Source organism: Hydractinia symbiolongicarpus, chromosome 10 (genome assembly GCF_029227915.1).
Source record: "Hydractinia symbiolongicarpus strain clone_291-10 chromosome 10, HSymV2.1, whole genome shotgun sequence".
Taxonomy (NCBI): Eukaryota; Metazoa; Cnidaria; class Hydrozoa; order Anthoathecata; family Hydractiniidae; genus Hydractinia; species Hydractinia symbiolongicarpus.
Window position 1 is genome coordinate 8599796 of NC_079884.1, and position 13126 is coordinate 8612921.

Genomic DNA, 13126 nt, shown 5'->3' on the forward strand with positions numbered 1-13126 from the left:
TATTGTGTTTTATTTTGCTGTCCATGGCTGGTGTGATCATTTGATTCACCTAGTCATGCTGATGAAGCCTGATATTGGCAGAAACAGCAGGAGTTTATAAATAATGAAATATATTCACAATTGTCTCACTTTATTGTAGTTAATCCCTGTTAATTTTACTGGTTTTATCTATCTAAAATAAGACTTGTAAGACGGAGATTTGATTCTTATAAAAGATGTTCTTAGGAGATTTTGTTATAGCTTAGCGTTTCTTTTGGTCAATTTTATTAATAACTAGATAAATCGGAAGACAATTTTTCGGCGATTTTTGTACCCGCAAAGCTTAAAATTTAGCCCCCAGCTGCTAAATTCAAGACTCAGTCTTGACTAAGTCTTGAAAAAGTCTGGATCCGCCCCTGGTGTTGTTAAAAAAGAATGCAAAATCAAAAAAGAAAACGGTCAAGATTATAGGTCCGTGAATGTTTTGTACAACAAAGGCAATATGGAGAATATCACCATCTCCTTTATAAGAATTAACATAAATTTTGAAATATAAACTTTTTTAGTCTCTCGGTTTGAAAAAAATTGTAAAAATAGCTTTTGCACAACCTCATCACCAGGGCTCTTTTTCTCTTTCTGACAATCTCGTCTCGGGGTCGGAGCTTGTCAGAAAGAGAAAAAGAGCCCTGGGAACGAAATTGAGCTTATGCACACATAATATGCTCAATATTTTGATAAGTGTGTCCGCGCCAAATCGCGTTAAAATATCAAAAAAATTATATCTAGCCTGCGCGCTAATCGAAGTTAAAGCAGGTGCCCTAATTATTCATAGACCTTAAAAAATTAACTGTAATTTGCGCACCCGCAACGCGAATTAACACCAGATGGATAACAAGTTTTAATTGTTTACATTCATTACTACGTTTTTTGTTTCTAGTAGAAATCAAAAAAATACGTCGAAGCTAATTCGCCGCTGAATTTGCCAATCACAATTCCATGCGATCCTCTTCCCTAGGGTTTGTTACCTCCGCTTGACGACTAAGGCAAAAGGCCCTGGGGACGAGGTTGAATTTTAGGCCAGTGAGGTCAAAAATCGTTTTGGTCACTACATTAAAGAATCTTAACTTGATAATTTGAGGGTGCAAGCTTATTTTGCAAAATCTACAAATTTGTCCCAAATTATCTAGTTTGCGATGAGTAAAGAAATGTAGCGCAAGTTGGACGCTCATTAAGCTCATTACACGGCACTGTTAAGCTAATCGGAGGCTCTGGTGAATGTATAAAAAGCCGACATACTTTTGCATATGCAAAATGTAAAGCTAAATTCACACTAAAACACAATTCCTTGTGGCGCGGTCGCTGCATGACTTTTTGCATCTTTATGTTCAAACGAAATATCTGCAACAATATATGAAAAAAGTGATACCAGGCTAAGGAAAAATGCTTATTTCAGCATGCGGCATGGCAAAACGCTGCAGCATGCTTGGATTGGAAAACGATTAAAGTCAGTTAGCGGATACTATACACGGTGAAAACGCGCTGCGACGCATAACTTTTTTTAGCGTGAATTTAGCATATGGACAAAATTAGTTTTAACGCTAAAATGCGGGTTGGCATGCATTTTTTACATCAGCGTCAAGAAACTCAAAAAAGAGAACAGAATAAAAACACTCTCCTTTAGATACAAAGGTTTTAAATCTACAGAAATATCTTTACAAGCAGATCTGTTCATACATTGTCACTTTTTTGCTTCATACTGATGGCTACAATTCTCGTTCGTTAGAAGATTCACTAAAGTTCTTTTAAAATGTAATTCGCGTCAATAAAAACCGTTTTTCTTTTTACGTGAAAATCTTACGTATTTAAAATACCGTTTATCGTCGTCTTCTCTCACGAGATCTGGATCTATGAGGCGAATACGATCTTCTGTTCCGATCACGACTTCTTGAGCGTGAACGTGATCGATCTCTTCGCCTTCTTCTGTCATGGTCGCGATAGTCATCGTTGTATCTTCCAGAACGATGACCGGAACCCTTTTGAACAAGTTGACCTTCTAAACCTTGCAGACAATCTTGAAGCGATTGCACCAACACTTGCGCAGGTTCGGTATTGGCTGTGGTCGATTGTTTAATCAACGAAATAGCAGTCACTAAAGTTTCAATACCACTCTCAAATTCTCCAGCATTAGCATCTGTCATAGCTCTCTGAATGGCTGTGCTAGCAACCGCCTGATTTCTTCTCATTGACTCCATATCTTGATCGTTTAAACCAGCTGTTTGCAAAGGTGCGCCTGTCATTGGATCAATAGGGGCCCCATCGTGTGGTATAAAGGCCGGGTTAATGTGCGGCGCAACTCCTGGTCTCGGCGGTAATCCATGCATGGGTCCCCCTACTGATGCTGGTGGCATACCGCCAGGCATAATACCAGGCATATTAATACCACCTTGAATAATGTTTCCCATAGCATCAACCACAATGCTTCCCGGAGGAAAACCAGCGTGCGGTATAGGTAGAGCGTGTTGATGCATCATACTTGGATCCAGCATAGGCGCACTGACAACATTTGCACCTGGTGGGGGCAGTCCAGTGATAATTTGTGGACCATTGTTGTGTGGCGTATAGTTAGGCTTGGGCTTTCGATCGTCTCCTCCACGCTTATCAGAACCAGCCAGGCCAGGTATATCTAAGTGATTATTTCAACTTGGAGTAATGATAAACAATTGTATGTCAAAACAAAATAAAGACAAACAAAATAACCTACCTTTCCTAGCTTGACTTTCAAACATACTTAAGGACTGTTTGTTGACATACGTCACGATGGGTTTTTGGTGATGGATTACTCTAAATAGACAGAACAAATCCAATGAAAATAGGTCAACAGTGACAACGATAGCTACTGTAAGAAGACTAGCTAAGATCAAAAATCGTATTTTCCAGATTTTTTTAAATTTAATAAAACCAAAACTTTTTATGAGCTACACTTAATATTTATATTTCTTGAGATCAGCTTCAAACGAGTCTCCCATCATAAGGTAGGATGCACATAAATTAAAACATGCTGTTTTGCGTCTCTGTAGCCACACCCATACTTATAAACTCCTAAAAAACCGTTATATCACAAACGTTAAAAACAATATGTGGTTTCTGATCCGGCTATTAACCTGCAAAATTTTAAGATTGTCAGGCTCACAAGGTAGAAATATATTTTACAGACTATGTTTAGGAAAATGTCAGGGATAAAATCTACATTCATTGTCAAACCACCGTTAAAATCTCATTCATATGTTAATAAATCTTTTCCCGATACTGAGGTATTGGATGTACAAATAAACACTTGGCTTGCAGGATATATCATAGATTTTTTTGGCACAAGAAAAAACAATTAGTTTCCCATCACATAACATTTTCAAAACAAGAAAAAAGTTCTATCGCCTATACCATATAAAAAGATATGAAGGGGTTCTATCGCCTATATAATAAGAAAAGATATGTTTAAATATTTTTCGGGTCACCGAGTAAATATTTCCCATATTAAATAGCTCCTAAACCTAAGAGTAAGTCACAACCAAAGAAGACGGCCAAAAATGTGTTGTAATTTTTAAGATTTTCGTGATACCTACAAAGTCCGCTTGAAACATCATTTGTGAAAATTTGCATTTTATAATATTGTTCATTGGAAAAGACTTCATTATTTACAGAACTGCTCTGTAGATTTCTTGTTTGGTTATCTACAACCCCCCAACAGAACATATTGAGACAAGGTGGCACAGTTGTCTCTACAAGCCTGCATATATTACTAGGTTAACACAATTTGAATTTGGCAATGTTATAGTGGACTTGGTCAATTAGATTGAAATCCTCAAATTGTACGAACTGTTACTGACATCAGTATAGCCAGTTTTCTCAAATTAAAGAACTCTATGGGTCCCACGTGGAATATTTTATAGAATAGATGTGTTACAAAGTGCGCAATTTAAAACACTGCTTACCTAACCTACTCATGTGTAAAAGTCACACTCCTGAAACTTAACTACTGTGGAGAGTTAGTGCTTCTTGCCAACTTTGTAAAATAGCCCCAAATAGTTGCATAGTCTCAATATTTTGTGGATGGATTACAGGTTTAAGCCTTAGTTGTTCAACTTTTAATTTTCAGTGGGCTGTTAAGCTATTCATGTTACACAGTTAATCAAGTCTTGATCCATAATTCAGCCTCAAACTCAGTTGCATATAACAACAACTGTTGTAAATTTCTATTGTTATTGATTTATAAATGGAAAAAAAAAACTTTTAGGTGATCATGGCGTGCGAAAGTGAACAAAAAATATCTGATAAAATAAATGGAGTCACATACTGTGTAGCAACTGGGGAGTACATTGTTTTTTTTTTGCAATCTGGTTATACCATATTTCCACCATTTTTTTAGGTCTACTTACTGGGACGAAAGTCTCTCCATACACAGTCTTTGTGATTCTTCAGAACCAACTTCAACTAAAGCAAATCTAAAAGTAATATTAATAATGATTAAATATGTTTGCTCATTCAGCATATATAACGACGAATAGAACGGTTGTGACCAAAAGCTAATCAGAAATTGTGAAAACAAAGGAGATGTTAAAATATGAAGGCTGTATCCATTTTCGACAAAAACGAAGTTCTTAAGTATACAAGAAAAGAAGTGCTAAGAGTTTTTTCTTAACATGTAACAGGCGGGATTTTAACATGTAACAGGCAGGTTTATATGCAACTGGAGGTAACTGTGAGCTAAGGTGGATTGCATGACATAGCTACAAACGTGTTTGCAAATCTATTACATATTTTCATTTCCACTTACGAAAAATAAAAGCTGCTTTAAAAAATAGTTACAGGGGTGCTGACTTTTATATTACTTACAGTTGCCAGCAAAATTACATTATAAAAATTTGTTAGATAATGTATATATAATGGCACAAGGCATGTCTATGCGTGTTTATAGTATCATTACGTTGAGTTGGAAAATTATTTGTAGCATGCCATGCCTTATACCATTATATTGTTAAATATCCACAAGTGAAATCATTCTTGTAAATCAGTTTCTACGTGGAGATAAAATACATTTCCACAAAACTTTGATTTCAATACACATAAGAAAGCTTTTGCTGTAAGTGCTAGACGTGTTAAAGATTTTTAACACAGTGACATGCTTCTAAAGTAACGTATAATTTTTTGAACACCTTTGATGTAACAATAAATTGATGCATATGCGAAACTGATAGTCTGAAATTTTAAATTTACAAGAATAAAAACACTAAGTGGAAATCTATATGTCAAAAAGCATGCTGTTCAATTCTGCAGGAATAGAAGAGGAACCAGATATAGACAATGTAGCTTCATTTGGTTTTAGTTTTACTACTTCGTCGATGTTTGGAAGTTTTTCTATTTCTTTCAGTAAGCATTGCAAGAAACAGATCGTCTTACTGCACCTTAAAAACACATCAGGAGGAGACTATCATACTTACTTGCTGCATCGAAACAAGCAACCTTAGTTTTAAAGATAGTTTGCACTAAACGTTTTGTGAAATACCTGCTCATCAAGTGAACAGCATGCTTTAGAACAAGACACCAATGAAGGTATCGATGAGTCAAAATCCAGATCACAGTTACATATTCAGTGTGTGTACATGTAAGTAAATTAACAGTTTTCATTGAATATAGATTCGTTTCCATCAGACAGCAGAAGAAGCTTTACGGAAATACTCAATAAGCGCCCACACCTTGACTTAATGGTAAATTAAGAAGGGGTGGTAAATCGATATGTTATGTTAAAGCTTTATTTTTAGGAAGCTAAATGCTTGTAAAATATTACAACAGATAAATATGTAATATAGATATAAACATTTTGACCCAAAATTTCATGCTATAGTTATGTTCTCATAATCATCTACAGCATGAGATGATTATGAGAAGAAGAGATTATGAGATGAAGAAAAGGAAAAGGCATTAGATGTTGCAAAAGTAGTACCACTAACAAGATGTAACTGTGGTCTGCATATTTACAAATCTTATGTACATTTTATTTTATTTATTTTCTTTCGATTCCGCTTTCTTAGTGGGATTGTCACAGATCATCTAAAGTAATAGGGGACAAAGTAAATTAATAAGCAATACAAATAAGTAAAAACAAACAACAAAAAACAATCTTGACCAAAAGTTTGCTGTTCTAATCTCATTCACTAAAACACTAACACACACAAAATCCTACCCTTTTGACTGTCCATTAATCCTGTTCTCAAAAAACTTTATAGTGATCAGATCTTGCACACCACATGCCTGGATAGCCTTAGCTACTTCTTCATCATTTGTCCACTAGATTACAACCAATATGTTATAACATAAATACAACTTTGTTTACATGCTTTATATAAAATATCATATAATATAAAAATAATTTACATTTACATTACTACTGTGGTGAAAAACTACTAAATAGATCTCCACCAAACCTTTGGATACATAAAAAGAATCCTCCCAAGCAGGTGGGAAATCATAAGCAACTCACAGATGCCACCAAGCAAAAACATTTCTTACAAACTCACATTTAACTGTTATGATTCTAAAGATTGTTTATGTTTTATTCCCACATTTGTAAAATCAATTTCTACTAAATAAGAACAGCATACACTGAAAAACCAGACCATTTGCCTTGTACTAGAAACATTTAATCTTTCGGCTCAAAAGTTGTGAAAGTTAATATTACTTTTAAATAAAAAAATTTTGTTTTCTAGATTATCTTAATGTATATACAAAGTCTATAAAAGCATAAAACTGTAGCCTATACCTTTCTAAACAAAACAATGAATAAATTTTAATTACAATATACAAGGTTTGATAACAATGAAAGATTTAGCTGTTTTTTTAATATTTTTACATGTATGCTTTGTACACCACGAAACGTTTTAAAGACAGCTACTGACATAATAACAAAACTGGCAAATAAAATTGTGGAAAACAAAAAATTGCAATTAGAACATTAGCACAAAAAACAAGGCAATGGTGAAAGGGTGTGAAGGGATAGGACAGGGGTTTGTAGTCAATTTTATGAATCACTTACCCAAGTGAGTCCACCAACATAAAGTTGTTTTCCTTTTGGTTGACGGTCTACGTGAGCAGCTATTTTCGATTCTTTTTCTTGCTGTTCAACAGATTTCGGATGTATTGTTGTGTATGATTTGTATTCCATTACTGTGTATAAAATGTAACATTACAAGCCACTTTGTAGAAAATAATAAACCTATGAACAACTTTCATAATTCTTTGCTATTCAATCACAAATGATTATTTGCTAAACTTTTAAGTTATCTCCATTTTTTGCATTCACAGTAGTCTTTTAAGCAGCGTTTGCATAATTCTACTTGAAGTTGAAAGATGTATGTTTTAACAATGCATGTTTTAAGCCTTTAAATTAGATTTAAAATTTGTTAAAGTGCTCTCAGTTATGAAAGAAAAATAAACTCAGGATTACTGATATACCACTCCTGTTTTAACAATTTTTAAAAAATTACTTGTAGCTCGTGATATAAACAGCAGGGCAATTAAAAATGTCTCGTTTCATCAGAGCTGAAAATATATTTATAAATAAATTTTAAATAAATTTATCTAACATGTTATATCAGAGTTAAAAACTTAAGTATTTGAATGGCATACATCAGTGTATGTACTACTGAGGATTGTTCACACGATCGGATCCCCAATCACGACTTGTGAGTGTGCTCAATGTAAACTTAAATTAAATTGCTACTTTGTGCATCACTAAAATACTTCCTGAAAGTGAACTACACTAAGTGTTACCATGATAAAATACAAAAGAGACAATTTGAGAACATACCCAATGGTTTGGAATTTCCAGCAGGCTGGTTTTGACCAAACTAAAAGCAACAATGAAAATCTTATCATAACATAGATAAAAAAATTGACAAACCACAGAATTCTTGATCTCTTTTTAGGGTTTGGCAGACATGTACAGACAGCACTCACAAATTGTTGTCAACCTTAAGTTGATGACACAGAATTTGATTTCAAAAGGATTCAGGCTTGGACAGAAATGGGTTGTGAGTGCATGCGCACACCTCCGCACACCCCATTATTGTTTTTGTCTGTTCCGCCTGTAAGTGCAGTTTTGCAGACTTGCTTCATCTGGGCTTCGTGGGGTTCACCTTTACATTAGTTAAGAGACGCATGGACGCATTCACTTTATGGTGACACTCATCAACAAGATTTTGGTGTGTGATGGTCTGCATGCCAGAGATTTTACTCCTGCCTAAGCCTGAGGATTTGTGTTTAATTTATTTTAACTATTTGCTAAAATTTGCATAATACCTGTGGTATATACGTAAAAGGGGAAAGACATACCTGACCATCTGGTTGAGATACAGTGTCACCAGTCATGACATCAGCATACAAATCAGACTGTGCATAAGCAGCTTCTGGGCCTTCCATCTGAACAAAAATATAAAGTGAAAAGTAAAAAAACGTCACTGTTAATTGATCTATTTCAAACATCAGACAGTCCTGGTAGAGTGATATGCCACAAAGGTTTGCATATTTAAAGGCTAGACAAATTTTTAAATAATATTTTGATTTTCTCCTTAAATTTGCCAATATCTATTCCAGAAATGCAAACCAGTACATTTAATTCTGTTGACTTGACCACAAAAGACAGCCCCCTAAAGGTAAACAGAATTGTGAACTTCAATTATGTATGTTTGTGGTACCATTCACAGTATGTCTGCCATATTTTTATTATCAGAGTTATGTGCAAAACATTTTGGATACAAGGTTAGATGTTGTACCATCAATAAACACTCTTATTAGTATCAATAAGCTTATTAGTAACTAGGTAGGGCATATTTGGCTCACAACCTCTTGAAGTGATGCTGACATAAATTATGTGTCTCTCCTACTTATAATAAGGTCCCATAGGGTTCCAAGACAAAATTATTGGTGCTTTACAAAATCAAAAAGTATGTCTTTTAAAAATGCCAAAGTGAAATGAAAAAGGCCTGTACTTTTTCCACTGTTATGCGATCTATTGGCACCTATTTCTTTTCTATAACCTATAGAAAATAACTTACGCAAACTACTTTTTTAAACTTGAAAAATGTTGTAAATGTTACATTTCTCACCTTTTTCTTTACAATATGCCAAGATGGGGAAGTTTAGTTTTTACTCATATGTATAGACCATTTCAGTGATTATGCGCCATTATGGATTTTTGAAGCCCGGTGTTGCAAGTTTAACTTTGAACCCTATAGGTCTTTGTTATGTTTCTATCTAAATATCAGGGGATAACTACCTTAAGTGGATAAATTTTGGCGAGGATTAAATTTGGCGAATTTTATAAAATTATAAATAGCAATTAAATACACGTGTGTAGGACGTAGGTGATACTGAGTGTGTGTTATTATTGTTTTTGATTCCTATTTAATACATTTAAATTTTAACGTTGAAGCAAAGCATCTGGAATATTATTTAATCAACTTTAAACATATTTTTATGATCGAATTATGCTTCTTACAACATGAGGATTTTTTAGAACTTAGTGTGAGGCAGCTGACTGACTTCTTGCCAGTACGTGGACTGAGAGTATAGTTGGTAGAAAAGTTGAGTTAATCGCTGGAGCTACAGTGAAGAGGGTGCCGATAAGCCGCAAACGCCTGGGTGACTTTTTGAATAAAATTGGCGGTTGTCCCCCGAAACCGCCCGCACTTTCCCGAGCTCCCCCGGAACATTCCCGAAATGCAATTCCTTGTAACAAACCATGCGGACGATAGTTGGGAAGAAGGCGCTAGAAGAGAAAGGAGTTAATAAAGTTTATATATGTAAACTTTATCAAAAACCATCAAAAACAGTTCTTTTAAGAACTTCGCTACCACATAGTAAGTTTATTTTAATTTTTATAGTTTTTATGAATCATATTAGTGTCTATTTTTTTTGTTTTTCGGGCATTGTTCGGGCCTATGCAGGTTTTTCTGGGCGAATATTTTAATTTTTTTCAAAATGCCGAACTCGCCCGAAAACGCCCGCACTTTTTACGGCGAATGCGGCTTATCGGCACCCTCATCTACAGTGTCCTAAAAGCATTTTTGGGAGACTTCTAGCTAGGTAGTTTAAACGTTTTTAGGATATAATAAGCTGCCTTCGTTGTACAAAAAGTGCTTAATAAAAGTATTTTTCAAAATATATATCATAAAATTAGTATATATTACGAAGATAAAAACAGATAACAAAAAGCAAAACTGCCCTGTTGCAAGCAGTTCCGTAAGGCAGAAGACTGAAAAAACGGAAGTTTAAAGTCTTTAAGTTTAACTTGCACCACCGAGATCCAAAAATTCATAATGGCGCATAATCTCTAATCTAATAATGTTGGTAAATACAAATGTTTTGTGAAAGTGGCTAGCGTATAATCCGCCAACTCCGTGAAAAAAACACATTTAACGTCCTTATATCCATATCGTCAACATATCGGTTACTTCAAACTTTTATTATCATAGCGTTATCTGTCGCGGACCGTTCGGGGGGTATGACAAGAAAAAAATACATTTATTTGTGGACAAATAAGCCGGATCCGACATGTACTATCATCCGATAATGCCGTGATGGATCCTTCAACTCCGTGAGATTTGAAAAACACGTTTGCTTTCTGATGACTAGCAAAAATATTTTAAAAATTAAAATATTCATTAGAAAACATTCTCGAATCATTGGACCCTCAAAAAAGGTATATATAACATGACCATAATTATAATCAATTAACTGAGATAACAATATATATCAAAAATGACCACCGTCGCGTTTGACTTGAAAATCACAAAAAGGTGTAGCCGGCTGAACTTACCACCAAATTTTTGTCTTGCGCGAGGTCCGACACCCCTAAAATGATTAAGTGGTAGTATCAAACCCCCTGAATCGAATTCATTCATTAAAAATGGTAGACAGAGCTGTGGTAGGTTGTTGTAGGCTTCGAAAGCAGTTTCACGGAGTTATCGGATTCACGGAGTTGGCGGATCATTTGCTACTCTCTTCAATGGTGGTCAGCTGCCAATTTTTGAGCAGTTTAAAACACCTAAGTTTTCTTTTACCACATAAAAATATAAAAATTTTATTTCCTTCTCAAGTGTCAAGATATCCTGTTTTCACAATAAAAAATTCTTTTTTCACAATGCTTTTGTCCGCTGTAAGTAGCTAGCTAGCTATCCACCTGTTATTCTTAAGCACATCACCTCATAGCTAAATCAATACGAATCGCAAGTTTAGTTAGCTAGGTAACTATATAGTTTCGCTTTTAGAAAAGCAAAAATTCTGCCTTTTGTCCCTGGAATGGAGGAAAATTGTTAGTTAGCTAGCAGCTATAGTTGGTTAACTAAATCGTAAGTCATCCATTCTTTTATATGTTTTCTATGATTGAACAAAAAAAGCATGGAAATTTTCACTTACTACTTCCGTCATCTTTCTAGAACGTTATTTTACGTGAGCAATCTTTTTTCCTTGTGCTTAAAATCTGGCAGACATTTTGAATTTATGTGCAGAGGTAATTCATTGATGGAGAAATGTATTATCTCCAGTATGTCACGTGATTTGATCTGTCTTGCTTTTAAAACCTCTCAGGAGGTGTAGAGAGCAACCTCGATCCCAGGACCTGTTGTCTTACTGGGAATCCCTGGGAATGAGGCGGGTGTAGACAGGTTTTCCTATAAGAGTTTGACCATCATTTCCAACCTCGACTCCATTACGACTATTACGACTAATTTTGCTAAGTAATAATTTTTTATTTTCTGCCAATAAATGTCTTTATCACACTGCATGAAAATTGATGTTATCCAACCAGAAAACCAAAAAACGTCGCGCTTTCCGACGATCCAGAACCTTTTAAAATTTTTTTCTTGTCCATTTAATTTTTTCTGAAAACGGGGAATAACTTCTAGTACTCTAAAAATGCATTGGACCGCAGCTGTTTCGGGAAGTCGTTGCTCTCGTTGATTGTCACTAAAATCTAAAAATCTCCCACTATGCCTAAGCACCCCTCCCCCCCCCTTTGGAAATTGTGGTGCCGCCCCTGAATAAGTACTACTACTTTACTAAGCGAAGTTGGCGTTTTACGTTACAGATATATGCGGTGAGTTTGTTTTAATTCCTCTCATACGCAGTGCAGACAAACTGCTTCTATATTGCTCTTGATTGTTTTCTATATGTATAAATATACAATCATGTTATTTAAAATTCTGTTTACTTGAAATTCAAGAAGTTTGGTTATGTCTATCTTACAGTAGCTGCATATGTAAGAGAAAACATTTTTGCACCGCCGATTGTTTTGCTAGCTCAGAAAAATACTAAATAAAAAAGGGTTTCTATGTTACAATTTAAAAATTAAACCTTCAAGTCAAAAGAATTTTTTAGCGATGTTCCTGTCTACAATATTTAAGATGCGAACGTTGAAAATCTAATACCAAACGATTCAACCCCTGCAACTAATAGCAAAGACACGAGATATGTGATTGGATATTTTACCCAGCACGAAATATATTAATATGTATACTTAAAAGGCACCTACCGGTATAGTGAGATCTCCGCGCTAACCAAACACACACCCTAATTGTTCGATTCCTTTGTGATATGGACCGTATGCGAAGCTGATGCGGGTAGCGCTTTTGTTCGGATCAGCAAAGTGATACAGTATGCCTGAAAACACCTGTAAATCTCGTGGTAAGGGTACAAAAATATTATCCTGATAGCACCAGCCAGTGTGAGCCCTGGTACACGAGTCAATGTAAACGCTGTGCGCAAGGTAAAAAAAAAGATCGAAAGGAAAACAAATTCCACAGATACTACCACCAAAGCAAGAGCGCCATACAGTTCCGCACGCTGTGCATAAGCCAAAGTTACATCATCATATGCATCTACCACCACAACACGTAGATAAAACTGTGTTGATGACAACAGGGGTAGGAGTTTTTCTAGCGTATATATGGTTTAAGTGAGAAGTGTCTAACTATCTTTGTGAATTCCCTAGAGACACACACAAAAAGTATATCTCTGTCTAGTGTGCTTCATCAGTTTACTAGACCTTTACGATCCTTTACTATTTACCTCTTCTTTCCCATGTATCTCACAACAA

At 35.2% G+C, this 13126-nt stretch overlaps 1 protein-coding gene across 1 annotated transcript; it reads right to left on the minus strand.

The window, feature by feature from the left end:
- Positions 1-1655: 1655 nt before the first annotated feature.
- On the minus strand, positions 1656-11644 carry LOC130612080 (cleavage and polyadenylation specificity factor subunit 6-like). The gene is made up of 8 exons (XM_057433369.1): positions 11449-11644; positions 8365-8451; positions 7841-7880; positions 7067-7197; positions 6218-6321; positions 4413-4478; positions 2741-2820; positions 1656-2662 (listed from the first exon to the last, which is right to left on the minus strand). The coding sequence occupies exons 1-8, from the start codon at positions 11458-11460 to the stop codon at positions 1854-1856; spliced, it is 1329 nt and encodes a 442-aa protein (XP_057289352.1). The 5' UTR covers positions 11461-11644; the 3' UTR covers positions 1656-1853.
- Positions 11645-13126: the final 1482 nt, after the last annotated feature.

Excerpts from the sequence above, each read along its gene's own strand:
- LOC130612080 (XM_057433369.1), bottom strand. Across the intron at positions 4,479-6,217 it reads ATTAATGGACAGTCAAAAGG|ATTTGCTTTAGTTGAAGTTG; the intron begins GTAGGATTTTGT and ends TATTACTTTTAG. Across the intron at positions 2,821-4,412 it reads ATGGAGAGACTTTCGTCCCA|AGTAATCCATCACCAAAAAC; the intron begins GTAAGTAGACCT and ends CTGTCTATTTAG.